Here is a 15,641-nt window from a genome sequence, read left to right as displayed (position 1 = left end):
AGCAGCCCCTCATTGCATTTACTTAAGTCCTACTTTTACTTAAGTGCAACTTTTTGGGAAAATCCAGAACTTAACCCCTGATTACGAGAACAATTTTTCAAAACACATTTTGTTTGTTTGTTAAATATATCAACTGTTACTATTATGAAGGTATAGTGCAAAATTGTCTGAGGCAAAATTGGAGGACTAGTGATAATTGAATGTTTTCAAGGACATATGTTCACACACGTGCAGAGCTTCCATGACTGCTTAAAACTCTGTGGCTTCCAGCAATCGAACATTTGCTTTTATTGAAGCTTGTGCATGACTAACTGCGCCAGAAGGGGGCAGCGGCGTTACTGCCCGGATTCCAGTACGCAGCGCCCTATACTCAAGATAGAGAGCGAAGAGTGCAGACACTTTCTTGGCTAGAGCATGCAATACCTTTCAACAGGATATCAAGCACAACTTTTTCATAATACATACTGGGTATCCTTCCAGAGGCTGCTTCAGCAGAAGATCTCCAAATATGTCTTCACAATACTTTGACATCTTGTATTGTTGATATTTGCTGGAAAAAAACGTTTAAAAGGTTAACAACCACCTCATAAACGTGGTCCTAGCAAACTATGCTCCTAGGAAATTATTTTGTAACAACAGTGAGGAGCTGCTTTTGAGAAGCTTCACAGTTCCAGACATCCCAAATCCTGATTTGTAACATTATTCTAATCGTCATTTCTCTATGAGGAAAATCCACATATAAGGAGCATTTTTGGCACTTTTAATTTTGTGTGTAGGGTGCAAAATGAATCAGTGCCAGATAGGGCGAATGTTCATGGAAAATGCTTGAAACATTCCCAAATATAGGACGTTATGGGTATTCACAAGCATTTTGCGTGGACATTTCCTCCCTGGAAACAAGCATGAAGAAAGGAAGAAAAGCCTCATCGTGAACCACTCATGAAAATCAGGCAGCAAAGCTCCCCTGGAGAAATAGCACTGCTTCATGTTATCAGTTCTGGTTATTTGCCCGAGTAGGAGTTTTACTCCTTGTAATGGGGAATAACAAGTGAGGGCTTACCTTTATCCAGGGTCATTGAAATTATGCCGCAGGTGAGGACCAAATTATACGACAGGGTTGACTAAATTATGCAACAAGAAAAGGAAAATGATGCAGCACAATGCAGCAAATTTTGTGTTAGTCTTAACTCACTATTTTCGCATTTTACATGTTGTCATGTTCTGAGCAAAGGTTCCACCTCATTAGTACCACTTTGACCCCCAAATACAGAAATAAGCAATAAAATGGTGACCAGTCAACATTTGTAAAAGGCCTTTCACTGAGCAGCAACACATATTGCTAAGTGTTTCATGACATTTGATCAGGGTGAGCAATATTAGTGTAGGAAACTAACCCACTCTCAGATGTGGCAAGTACGACGGTTACAGTGTATGACATATTAAAAGAGAAACCTACATTTGCCCAGCTAGACTCAAATCTGTAATCATACTTGAGTTACCAATTTAAGTTTTGGAGCTCTTGAAAGCAAGGATAATGTGTTTCTAATTGAATTGTTGTCCCTGATTAGAAGAAAATGTTATGTTAGCCCTTCTAAGACTGAGGGCCTAATTATGATGTCAGTCGGTAAGCCTCTGACTGCTCATCGGAGGCTTACCGAATGGCATGGAAGGTTTACATTCCGACTGCTGAATTATAATGTCGGCGGTCAGAGTGGAAACCGGCCAGAGAAACGGTCTGGGTTCCGATGGGCTCAAGGAGCCCATCAGCCAGTCGGAATCCGCACATAATCCCTTAAGGACGGTGTTTCCACCATTGGGATTATGATGTCGGTTTCCGAAAGCCTTCCAATGTCGGCCTTTCCGACATGGAAAGACTGTCAGAGATCGACTTTGGGGGCCCTTCTCTCTTGGCCCTCTGGTTTAGGCCCTGGGGGCCACCTAGGGTGCCCCCTTCACATCCCTGCACCGATTGGCAGGCACCTCATGGTGCAGTTCCTACTAATCATAGGAACTGCACATTGTTTGGACAACATAAAGTGATGGCTTGGTGCCTAGACTGATTCTGGACACCCCCGCAGAATATGTTGGCCTATAGACAAGCTATCTCACAGTGCCACTATAAGCCCCCCTAACCTACCAAGGAGTGAGCAGTGTCTGGCAACCACTGAACATGACTACTCTGATTCCTCAGGAAATGTGGAAACAGTACTGAACCTTTCGCTCAGTCACTCGTGATCACTTGTTCTCAGAGAAATATACAGAGAATACACAGTGGGACGTTTTCAATAATATTTATTGAACCAACATTATTCTTGCATAAAATACGTCTGCTGCAGTGATTAGGAGACAGAAGCAAGTAAAGAAGATTACAAGCACCAAAAGAATAAACAGTAGATACATTTCTACCATGGTGCTGAAGCAATGAATATATGCAGGCATATATGCAAAATGGAAATCTAATGTACTCCTACAATGCGAACCCTCCTCTGAGTGTACCTAGAGTGTGTGTATGGGTGTAGATCCAAGAATCCCCCCAAGGGACGATCCAACCCTATTACCTGATGGGAGAGAGTGAAGGGCCCGTCTTGGTCTCGTGTTAGACACCGCTCAAGGAATGTCAGACCGGTGTGTGATGATTTCTCAACATGGAGGGACCTTCAGTGTCAGCAGAAGCGTCCCCTCTAAAAATCTATTGGGATGCCTACTATTTATAATAAAAGCAGCCTTCGCTATGTGCACGCTAGATTAGTGATGTCATGGATATGTGGATACTGCTGTCTCCCCGTGAATGATTATAGGACGACTTTTGTACCTAGTGTGTAGGAAGGCCAGTACATGATGTTCAGGGCCTCATGATAAAGTTGTGTGAAGCTGAATGTATAAACAAAGGGGTAGATTTATGAAGGCCTTGCGCCGCCGGTGCGTCACTTTTTCCCATGTTAAAAATGACGCACCGGCGGCGCAAGGCCTTCATAAATCTGCCCCAAAGTAGTTTCAGAGAAACTAATCCAACATTGTCGTGCATGTAAATGTGTGCAAAAGGTCATTGCTGAAACTTTATTTTCTAAGACAAAGTAAGGGATAAGCTGTCTTGCTACATGGGACTAACCCTGGAATATTACACCTACTCCTCAACCTAAGGGTCTATATATAAAATATATCTAAAAAGACAGTATAAAAATTGAATAAAAAGGTAACAATTACTCTTAACAAAGAGAAGAGGGGACTTGACCTGAGATCATCACCGGGACATTGACCGCAATTACTCTTTATAATGTAACTGCATGTTTTCAATTACTTTTCTGATGTTTACTTCATATTTCATACAAACTCGGACAGAAATAACTGATTTACAGCTTTGAGAAATGTGACCTTGAAGTGCCATCTTTGAGGAACCAGAGGGAGTAAAATAATGACCCATTTTGTGTGAGAGGTGTTTCAACAGTTTGCACACTTAAAAAAAGCCAATGGGCCTGATTCATGAAAAAAGTCATAAATATACATCCGTAGACTTACATCACCATGTTGGTGGAGGTTTAGAGCCTGATTAACAAAGGTAATATTACCCAAGTAGATCTACTCACCAATTTTACAAACTTAAAGTAACTATTATTACATTTCTGTCTGTTTGACCCAAATGAGTAGTATATAAAAATATATTATATAAAAATATAGGCAAAACAATAACATTTTACTGTTTTTATTAAATAATTATTTAAATGTGAAAATAGGAATGTAAATTAATATTAAACTATAACCAATGAAATAAAAGTTAAAACACACTACCTCATCAAATTAAATGTCTATTACATTGTACAATATTTTAAATATTTTAATATATTTATATACATTTTTAAACAATCATTTAAAAATATAATTAACCACCCTCCCTACATGTTTATTTATTTTGCAATAAACCAGGTAAAGGTTATGGTTTTAATTGCATTTCAACATATTTATATTTTTAAAAATAAGTTAAAATGTTTCACTACTTTCGTTAAATGATGTGAAATATAAAATATGTTTTGAACATAAAAATCAATCATTATAATTATTTTTTAATCAGTAAAGATTTTGAATATATAATGTATTCATTAAATTAATTTAACATTATTTCCTATGGCATGCTAGTTTTATTCACTTCCCCTTTTGTTTTCCATGGAAGTACAGTACTAGCTGTTGGCCATGCGTGGTGATTGATGTACTCCAGTACTTGACTGTATTACTTTTTAGCCTCTTTGGACTTGATCACGGACGCAGTAAATTTAAAAGTGTATCTTGTGAATTGTAGTTGTCTTACCCTTTTATAAGCGTGTATTTTATCTTATCATGTCCCCACCTAAAGCCCTGCTTAATTTTGCCTTAATCCTAACTATGGGGTCAATTAGGATGGCGGACGGATCGCCACCGGCATGCAGGCGGTGGCGATTCGTCCGCCATCCCTGCCAGTCCACCACCTTTCTTCCCCCCGCCATATTACGATGGCGGGGGGGACCGTGGCGGAGGGGAAGACCGTCCGCCGCATTTTCGCCGCGGTCGCCTTGCGACCGCAGCGGAAAAGCTCTAATATGGTGGCGGTGTCCATCAGACACCGCCAGCCATATTAGGATGTGCTGGGGGATATGCCGTTCCGTGGCGGCAATGCCGCTACAAAAAGGCATACGGTCCTTGCATTGGGGGCCCGTTGCGGGCCCCCAGGGTGACGGGGGTGGTGGGGGGTGCACATGGGGGGTACCTATGGTACCCCCTGCTGTTGCATGCACAATGCGGCAGGCACCACGCGGTGCCTGCCGCTTTGTGCATGCAAATGCATAGCATGCATTTTTAACTTTGCGGCGGGTGCTGCTTAAAGCAGCACCCGCCGCAATGTTAAATATACGGGATGTGACCGCCAGGGTGGCGGACACATCCTAATTCCAACGGAGGGACCGACGCTGCCCCTACGGACGGTCCCTCCACCTTGGGGGTGGCGGACGAACGCAGGTCCGTCCGCCATCGTAATCGACCCCTTAATTGTTGTAATTATTTCACATTTTCTTACTACTCCCCGGGTCCCTGTCTTATTGAATGCAATAATGTATACCTACATGCACAGAGGTCTCCGCCTCCATGGAGGACATGTCTGTACAGAAAAGACAGGTGAGGCAGAGGAAATCCCATCTTCAGATTTGTGAGTTTCATTCAGAGTATGAAAAGTTGTACTACTGGTATGCTAGTTTACGTAGCTCAAAATGCAGTCTGTGAATTGGGCTTGTTGTATTTTTGGGAATTCCCAGAAATTCCCAGTAGTACGCTTGGAAATACTGTGCCAGGTGACGTTTGGCATGTGTAACCTCTGGAATGCCATCCATATATTTCAATGGGCTTCTATTAACTTGGTTAGAACAGCTTCATAGCAGAGAAGTCCACACAAGGGGAATGGAGCCTCTTATGTAAAAAATGTTTGGTACATCTTTTTCTCCATTGAGAAAGCTCTTCCCCTACACTGTCAGCTAATGTGGGAGTGATCTGTGCCCACTCCCACCCCGAAAGTAGAGTTACTCCAGCACTTTGCTGCATTAAATTGCAGTCTATTCTCAGGGTGGAAAGGGGTATATCCACACTCACCTTTGTGGGCTCCTGACAAGTGTAGAAAGGGTAAAATTATGTTGTACCTTATGTTTATGACCAAATTTACCCTTGTGATCAGGCTCAATGACTTCCTCAAATTTCAAGGCTTGGTCACATTAGTGCACTGACTTTATGTGTTGGAGCTACTGCATTAGTTTTCATTTTTACTGACAGGCCTCTATTTCTGTAAGTCATTAAATAACAGAGTTTACTCCGATAGATGTCACATCTTGTAATAATTAATAACACATAAAGCAAAACGTAACCAACTATGGAGGAACATTGACATAAAGATTCTCTGTACCTGCAGTGGTTCTCGAACGATAAAATGACTGGATACTGTGAGGTAGCAAATGCTGTTTCTTTAATGGCTTGAATAACATCCTTGAGAAAAAGAAAGAAAAGTAAGTTTTAATAGTCATGTTGTGTATGTTGAGGTACAAAACATTAGTGGTTTGCAGGCATTTTCTATTTCGTTGTAGCCCCTTCTTCTAACCAGTTGTCTAAAAGCAGAAGCTTAAAAGCAAGTAGATTTGTTTGTGTTTGATCCATAAATGGCTCCAATAATGTCATGCATAACATGACTTTGTGTGTGAGTGAAGTATCGACTTTTCGAGTACATAGACTTTGCCGTGAGTATGTCACAGAGCATACGGAACATATATAATGTGAAAATGCATTCTAAAAAATATGGTAGTGACAAAGAAAGCTGATTTGTGCCTGATTTAGTAATATTTCTCATTGTGCACACAACACAAGCATAGCTTTAGAGAAATCACAACATTTAACACACTTGACAAAAGTATGCTACACACAGATATCAATCTTTCCAACTCACTTTGCTTGAGTTGTAGCTAAATAGAGGCATATAATTCTAACATTCACTTAAATTTTCACTGGGTTTGCCACAGTGAAAGATAGGTGTTCTCTCAAATGTAAAAAAATGCATTTCAATACTTTTGCAAATTCCTCTCAAATTCATGCTAGCTGGGCATATGCAAAACTCACACTGCATATACTTGACCTCTCTTCTGACACTGACATATCCTCATGATGATTGCCATAGGAAGACACAACACTTTAAATTTACTAACACTTTTCAACTGCAGAATTTACTTAATCGCAACATATCTTACATACCTGTAGCTGTGCAGTTTCACACTTCAAGTCCTTATAACATTTTTGGTTTTGCAAATTGGCCTTGATTTAGGCATGTATAGATTACACCTTTCTCAGTGCATACATTCAACTTAGCCATGGAAAAACTTGAATCAGGCATATATTCTGGGGCTGTGTACAGATTCACCCTTCTAATTCGAGTATGATAAACACTGGGGAAAGTACATATAAGTAGGGAGGTCAAAATTAATATTATAACTTCAAAAAAATATGAAAAACACGAAAAACAATCCAATTTATTCAATTTCAAAATATTATATGATGTAAGCATTACATCACATATAAAAATATACTAAAAAATATGAAATAAATCAAATAATATTTCACAAACCCCACATCACTTACACTAATTAATCTCACTAATAATAATAATGCATCCAATTCCCCAGTTACATTTATGTTTTATATTACCTAAAATGAAAATTAATGAACATTAATATTTGTACTTCGTTTATTGTACTAAATAAACATTTAAATCAATAATATATTTAAAAATAATAATTTGTAAAAAAACTCTTAACTATGTTAAAAGGTATTACACACGCATTATGCCACTAATGCCCAAAACTTGTAAACAAAATTGTAGAAATGTATAATATTAAAAAATAAGTAAATGAATAAAGCAAAACAATACAAATTTATACAAATTATAATCCATAAAAAATATACATACTAATAAATAATATATATTTAAAACACTACCCATTCAATGCCCCAATACGTCCCACAGCCCCTAAAATATAACATATACAAATTATAATATCGAAAACAATTAAACATACATCTCTATATTAATTTACAACGAAAATTAACACAATATAAAACACATCAAAACTGTTTTATTTAGCCAATAGAGTAATGACAATTTTAAACATCAATATTACTGTATGGAAATAATATACCAGCCCTCAATATTTAAAATCTCTATATTTTTGTACTCCTGATATTTTAACCTTGATAGTATTGTTAACCAATACGCTGGAGTCGATATTCAGGAGCCATACCTTCCCCATGGCTGAATAAACTTGACTGGTGAGACAATGGGCCTAATTACGACTGTGGCGTTGTGGGAGCAGGCCATCACACCTCCACCATGCTCCCACACCGCCGAAGCCGACTGCTGACCGCCCAGCCGATTAGGAGTTTTCTCCTGGTCTGGCAGGCAGTCCTATGACAGTCCAGCGGTGGAGCAGTTCTAAGGCTCATAAGTGAGCCTTAGAAAAGCAAAGCCGAGGGCCTGCTAAACCCCGGTACTGCAAGGCATGGACCGTGAATCCTTGCTGTGTAAGAGCAGGGGGTGCATGCACCCCCAGGCGCTGAGGTCCCTGTAGGGCCCCCTTAGTTTCCTCACTGCCACAGTTTTCATGGCGGGCTTACTGCCATGAAAACTGTGGCGGTGAGGAAACTTTCATGTATGCTTATTGTTGGCCTCAGACCACTGCAGTAGCGGCGGTCTCATGGTGGTCCAACTGCCAATTTTGGCGTACAGTGAATGGATTGCCGGCACACCGCCACTGTGGGTTCGGTGGTCCATCAGACTACCAAACTCATAATTAGGCCTCATGTCAGGACAAGCTCCTTGAACCAATAAGAAATACCTATCACTCTGTGGGACGGAAGTAAAGTCTATCCAGGGCACAGAACTGAAAACAAGTGGACAGTGACCTGCTCATGTCAGTTATCAACTGTAAATTTGACAGCCTAAGGGACGGGAATTGCTTTGCAATATTATAACCCTATCTGTAGTTCTATTTCCTGTGTGCTCCTAGAGAAAAGAGAAAGGATACACACTTGACCACATATTCTCGATGGCGATTATGGCAATAGTTCCTACACAACTGGCAACCATGGACAGTTTGTGATGATACTACTCATGTGAGGTTCTTTTATAAGGAATAGACAGGTTTACTGGTGAGAGCAGAGGCAAGGTAGGTGATTCTTAGAGTGTCCAGAAACAAGTAAAACTGAAATGTACCATGCCTGATCCAAAATACTAATCTGGTTCTGTTGCCTCAGTGATATAATCTCTTGGGTAGTAGTTTAGCTTCTGTCTGGCATGTAAAAAACTCCATCTATTTGCAGTGTTGTACCCATTTGTTTTTGACTGGGCTTATTAGGTGGATTACAAAACTTTTTTTGCTGCCACTATTTCATGTCCATGGTACTTTTAAGTGGCAAGTTCAAACACCCTTTTAGCACTGTATTATTAAAGAATGTTTCTGAGTGTGGTAATGTTTGATAATGCTTGTGCTGCAGCATTTTCTTCTATTGGTTATGCGTTTTGTAATTTGTTTGTCATGCTGTTATTTTGTGATCCTCTCTGCAATGTGGTGTTGTAATGAACCGTGATCACTATTAAGTTTTAAATGTGCGGTTATACTGTTCTGTATGTGCTATTGTGTTCTGTTGGTTACCATAGATAATTCAACAAATACTGCTACACTTCCATGCAAAAGGAGCACATTCCTTTAAAGTTCCTGTAACAAGCAACCATTATACTAACTACGGTATAAGGTGGTAAAAGTTTGCTATTCCAGCTCATCAACTAGTAAAACACCTGTCAGCCCAAAACTGAGTCAGAGACCATATTCTATATTAGCACTTTCAGTGCTCACTTAATCTGATACAATCCCTAATGTTTAGACCACTGGAGTGGTTTTGACCTACTGAATAGGTGTAGCTAAATGTTCTCGGCCTCAAACTACATTTAGGTGCTAAATGGTGATAAATTGAACTGGCACTCGGGGAAAAAACTGGCAGCAGAACCCATGTGTGATTTCAAAGTAAACAGAGATGGGAATTGAGAATAAAAGGAATATTTCCCCAGCTTCAATAATAAAATAGCATCTAGTTTTTGAATGAAAGTTGTTTTCCTGGCAGCCTGACGTGCACAGCATGCTCTTATTGTACACAATGTACTCAATCTATAAATCTGTAGAGTTTGATCTAAAAATGCCATCAAGGCCAAATTTGCATCATATAGTTATTGTGGCCTGAAACGACTAGTGAAGTTAAATTCTCATCTAGGGCATGCCATGTTTGTAATATGACATATATTGTGCCTCATTTAGCTAAAGCACATTCCAAAATAAATTCAAATTTTGTCAAATATCACACTTCATACCTTTGTGGCCTCTGCCGACCAACTGTTACTTCAAAGGACTTGCCACGCAGTGGCCACCATGTATGAGAAGGAAGCCCCTCAAGGTATTACACAGTTCCCATTAATTAACGGAATTCCTATTAAGTCAGTGGAACCAGACTCTACAGGAGGCCTGACCCTAGTGTTGGCTAAAGGGAGATTTCCTTTATAGTGCATGGGCGGAACTGGAAGGGGCAGGACTAGAACTGGTAGGGAGGAAGTAGTATCTTCCACGCAGCTAAGACAGGGGGTATTTTATTTGATGCCGTATGCCTGAAACACTGGGATAACCTTTTCACTCTCCTGAACGATGGGGTGTGGGAAGGATGGTAATGTTTTTATAAGAGCCTAGGGCTTATCAACAGTGTCTGAATAATGTATTCTTTAATCATCTAACGTATTTAGCCGTCTACAAGAAGAGAATCTGCCTGGACCCAAAGAGGAGTGAAGACTTAGTACCCTCCTACCATGAAATAGAGAGTATTTATTCAGAAAAATATTGAATTTTGATACCAAATGTTTGCTTCCGTGGTAGTTGTGTCAGTTACCAGTTGACCCAAGGTTTAAAGTTGGTCAAGATCCTGAAGGAGATGCCTGCTTGCCCTCCTTCCTGAGGCTAGTGTGGGCAGAAGGCCCTAGGACACAGGTAATTTTAGGCTATGCAGAAGAATTACAGTGGGCCTGTTGGAACTTGACATTACTTCTTGCCCCTGTGATATTTGCCCCCTGAGGCTGGAGGTGCAGATTGCCTGGAGAGTGCAAAGTATCCTGACAAACTGGACACTCTCTCAACATTCCCCCCACTAGTCTTCCACACCTACATGTGCCCACTGGCTGACAATTTATTCTCGCAGTTTAAAATGCCACATGCATTCCTACGACGCACAAAGAGTAATTGACTTACATTAATATAGAACATGTACAAAAGCCATCTCTCCATGCTCTCTGGCCATGAACGATTGGATGGACAGAAATGGAATCTGCCACACTATCTAAAAATGCACCATAGAGCTCACAACTACCTCACTGATATATGTGTGCAGACTAATAGAAGCCTCTGATCCAACAGGGACTGAAATATATCTACCACCAAATGACAAAGAAAAAGACTAGGTGGCAAAGGCTTTGCTACAACTGTAACAGATCTATGTAATGATCTTCCCCTTTAATTATAAAATACCCACACATTACATGCTACCATAACTGATTACTGCCTCACCCCCAAGATGCTCCTGCCATTAAAATACATTGTTTTCTGGTATATACTGATTAATATGTATATTATATATCAATAAATACAAAATACGAATACAGTTCTTTTATTCCCTATGGTTTTCTGAATTGCAGATGCTAATATAAGTTTTTTATTTCCTGGTTTAATTTTAATTCACGTACATCACATTGATTTTATTTGAGAAGGGCTTTCCTGCTTATGCCAAGGTCCCAAGCGTGAACCGGGATTTCCTCATAGAAACCAGCTTATCAGGTCAGATTGTTTGGGCCTTATAGGAGCTCTGTCACAGGTCCCACCAAGACAGTAGCCACTCACTCCTAGACTAATATCCTTACTTGCTACAGCAGTGATGGCCATGCTTCAATTCTGGGTACACACTGTAGTTAGTGATCCAGAAAAATGGCACTGGTGCTTCTACAGGGAAGCAATTTAATATTGAATTACATCGGGCATATATTGGCTACAAGATTTGGTGGTAGTATCACACCTTGTAAATGGCATACTAAGGGCTTAATTACAATCCCCATTTTAATACATTAGGTAGATGTTAGATCTGGGGGTCTCTAGTTGGCAGAGGTAGGTACCACTGTCCAAATCGGGACCCTTGCTTCTAAGCAGGGTAAGGAGGAAACACCCTTCAGATAACCCCTGCTCACCCCCTTGGTAGCTTGGCACGAGTAGTCAGGCTTATCGAAGGCAATGTGTAAAGTATTTGTATTAACACTCACAGTAACACAGTGAAAACGCCACAAATGGACTCCACAACAGTTTAGAAAAATAAAGGTATTTAATCTAAACTAAAAAAGACCAAAACAACAAAAATCCAACATACATAGTTCAAGAATATGGTTTCAAAAGAGTTCTTAAGGTTGGGTTAAAATAATCCACAGTTGCGTCACATTTTAGCCAACAGTACCTTTAGATGCGATAAAAGTTCCAAGTGAAAGCTGCAGCATTGAAAAACAAGAGATGCGTCACTCCTGAGACCCTGCGGAGGCGATACGACAACCCCGCTGGACGTAGCGGGCGTGTTGGGGTGACTCCGGTCTGTATGGGGAGGGATGCGATACCTTATATGGATTCCGGTGCGCAGGTTTCGTAGGAAGCGTCTCGCAAAGGAACGATGCAATGATCGCCGGGGCGGCGACGATCTCCGGTGCAGCAACGATGCACGGCTCAGCGCCGATCTTCTCCTCTCACGGCCCCTCGATGCGATGGCTCTGTGACGACTCTCGCAGTGATCTCACCCAGCGACGACAGGCTCTGCGGCGATACTCGCAGCAATGGTAATCTTCTCGCACCGGACAGGTGCGTTCCGCAAGAGAAGGAAGCGTTGGTTCTTGCAGCAGCAACAGGTGCTGCGACGATCTCGATCTTCGCGGCGGCGGGAATTTCCTTGCACTGTCGGGGATGCACTCTGCAAGCTAACGATGCATGAAACTTTGCAGAAAGTCTTTAGTATCTTGATTTCCAGCTTCCCAACCACAGGTACAACTTCCAGAGGCACCATAACTGGCCCAAGCACTCTAGGAAGGACAGAACTCTCTCAGTAGAGTTCAGGGAAACTGGGGGTGAAGTCCTTTTGTTCCTGGGACTTCTTAACAGGGAGCCAGCTTTACTCAGGCCCTTGGAGATCTCTTCAAGCAAGGGGACACTCACAAAGCAAAGTCCTTCCCCTCTCCTTGGCAGCAAAGCAACTGTAGGTCAGCCCCCAAACACACAACAGGACAGTCCTTCCACTTCCATCTTCCAGCTTTCTCCTTGACAGAGGTTCCTTCTTGATTCCAGGATGATATAATTTTCTGTAGTCTGGGGTCCTATACTTATACCCCTAAAAGTCTTTGTTCCCTTTGTGCAGGAGGGCTCTGAGCCCGGTCTGAACCAGTTCTGGGTGTTCCTTGAGCACTTTGTTTTCCTGGCTTCTCCTTTCCTTTCAGAGAGAGGGGCAGGGTCGTCAGCCGCCCAGCAGGAGGTGGAGCCAGCATTGTGGAAGGCAGGCACAGCCCTATTCAGGCCCAGGTGCTATTCCCTCCCACCACTCAAGAAGCAGATGCAGTCATTCAGCCTAGGGCTGACTCAGCCAGCCTCCTGGGGGCTCCCCAGCCCCTGTCACTCTCAAACCAGACAGTCAATTCACAAACAGGCCGAGGCACACAGAAAGGTCAGACAAGAGAACAGCCACTTTCTAAAAGTGCTGTTCTCAAACACAGAATTAAAAAAAACACCTTTCCTAAAAGATGTGTTATTAAGTTCTGAGTTCAGGGATACTAGACTTCTATGTCCTATCTTGTTCATATGGGAATATATGTAGGTAGCAACTGTAGCCAGCATTCCCCATGATAGCCTATGGGCAAGATAGCCGTACAATAGTGAAAAATGAAAATGGCTGTAATTCAGTACCAGAGGATGTCACCTGTACTAGTACATGCTCTACCTTTCACATACACTGCACCCTGCCCAAGGGGGTACCTTGGGCCTTCCATAGGGGTGTCCAATGTGTACGGAAAGGGAAGGGTTAGGCCTGGCCAGTGGGGACACTGGCCAGGTTGACATGGCTGTTCACAGACTGCACACAGGCACTGCGGTGGCAGGCCTGAGACACCATTTTAGGGCCACTCATGTGGGTGGCACAATCAGTGCTGCAGGCCCACTAGTGATACAAAAGGGGATGATGGACGGAGCGTTTGAGCAAATCAAACACTCACCCCCAGTCAACTGATCTGGGTTTAATCCATCACCATTCTTTAGCCCACTCAGCCACCCCATTTCAGACATGGCTATATGCAAATCAGTCTGACCCTGTGCCTCATGGGAACAGTCCAGCCCGAACTGCCAAGCCATGTCTTCCATGGACCGGAAACAAGCATCCTGGGACCGGTTTCGGATTCATAATCCTCATCAGCCAGGCTATCTTGAATCCAGTGGCCAAGTGAGCAAGGGACTCACGTCTGAGCATACCCTGCCACACTTAGGGCGAATAAAGCGATACAAAAGGGGATGATGGACGGAGCGTTTGAGCAAATCAAACACTCACCCCCAGTCAACTGATCTGGGTTTAATCCATCACCATTCTTTAGCCCACTCAGCCACCCCATTTCAGACATGGCTATTTGCAAATCAGTCTGACCCTGTGCCTCATGGGAACAGTCCAGCCCGAACTGCCAAGCCATGTCTTCCATGGACCGGAAACAAGCATCCTGGGACCGGTTTCGGATTCATAATCCTCATCAGCCAGGCTATCTTGAATCCAGTGGCCAAGTGAGCAAGGGACTCACGTCTGAGCATACCCTGCCACACTTAGGGCGAACAAAGCGATACAAAAGGGGATGATGGACGGAGCGTTTGAGCAAATCAAACACTCACCCCCAGTCAACTGATCTGGGTTTAATCCATCACCATTCTTTAGCCCACTCAGCCACCCCATTTCAGACATGGCTATATGCAAATCAGTCTGACCCTGTGCCTCATGGGAACAGTCCAGCCCGAACTGCCAAGCCATGTCTTCAATGGACCGGAAACAAGCATCCTGGGACCGGTTTCGGATTCATAATCCTCATCAGCCAGGCTATCTTGAATCCAGTGGCCAAGTGAGCAAGGGACTCACGTCTGAGCAAACCCTGCCACACTTAGGGCGAACAAAGCGATACAAAAGGGGATGATGGACGTAGTAGCATTTGAATCACCAGCCCTGGCACACCCAGTGCACTTTACTAGGGACTTCTTGGTAATACAAATATGACAATCATGGATAACCAATTACAATAACAATTTACTCAGGGAGCACTTGCACTTTGACTCTGATCAGCAGTGGCAAAGTGCTCAAAGCATCTAAACTAGCAAAAACGAAATCCAGCACAGCGTCAACAATACAGGAGGTAGAGGCAAAAAGTCACAGGAAACCATGCCAAAGATGCCAGGTCTAACAGTAGCCAACCCACAGAGTTACTGATACGGGGGGATTTGTAACTTAGCGGTGGGTGAAGCTCATGGGACTACGAGTGGGACCATGAGGGCACCTCAGAAATTAGGAATTTGTGGGGTGATGGGAATACTCCTATGATACCTGTTAATTCCTCATTTTCCCGCAGAGTTTCACTTCAAGAGTTTTTGTACAAAGTGTATAGGGATTTTTGAGTCCTGAAAGCCACTATATGTTTAGTTGAGGGAAGGCATCAGGAGTCAAGGGGTGTGTTGTGTACATTCCCGATGAGTAAAGCCCCTAGATCCAAAATTGTGTGTTTGGTCAAGTCGAGCGTGTTGGAAAAAGTGCAAACGAGGCACAGCATCTCGGTCTCCTTCGGTCTGTTTGAACAATTCACTTGAAGATTATGATTATGCCTGTGTTAAACAAACAAGGAACCCAGGAGAAAAACACTGGGTTCTTGTTAAAGCTGTAAAACCCATACTTCGGTACCTGCGGTTATTCCCTCCATTAGTACTGAAACGAGACTCGTAATAAGGCACCAAGTGGTATTG

General features: G+C 42.3%; 1 protein-coding gene across 2 annotated transcripts in view; it reads right to left on the bottom strand.

Moving 5' to 3' along the window:
• Window positions 1–15,641, bottom strand: part of PLCB4 (phospholipase C beta 4) — a 1,076,851-nt gene that overhangs the window by 307,037 nt on the left and 754,173 nt on the right. For both annotated transcript variants that reach the window (XM_078649526.1, XM_078649527.1), the window contains exons 17-18: window positions 5,915–5,994; window positions 466–550 (exon numbers count right to left, since the gene is read on the bottom strand). In XM_078649526.1, the coding sequence (XP_078505652.1) occupies window positions 466–550; window positions 5,915–5,994 (165 nt within the window). The remainder of the gene's footprint in view (window positions 1–465; window positions 551–5,914; window positions 5,995–15,641) is intronic.

This window comes from Lissotriton helveticus, chromosome 6 (assembly GCF_964261635.1).
Source record: "Lissotriton helveticus chromosome 6, aLisHel1.1, whole genome shotgun sequence".
Taxonomy (NCBI): Eukaryota; Metazoa; Chordata; class Amphibia; order Caudata; family Salamandridae; genus Lissotriton; species Lissotriton helveticus.
Note: the sequence above shows the minus strand (reverse complement) of the source record. Positions and strands in the feature narration are given on the sequence as shown.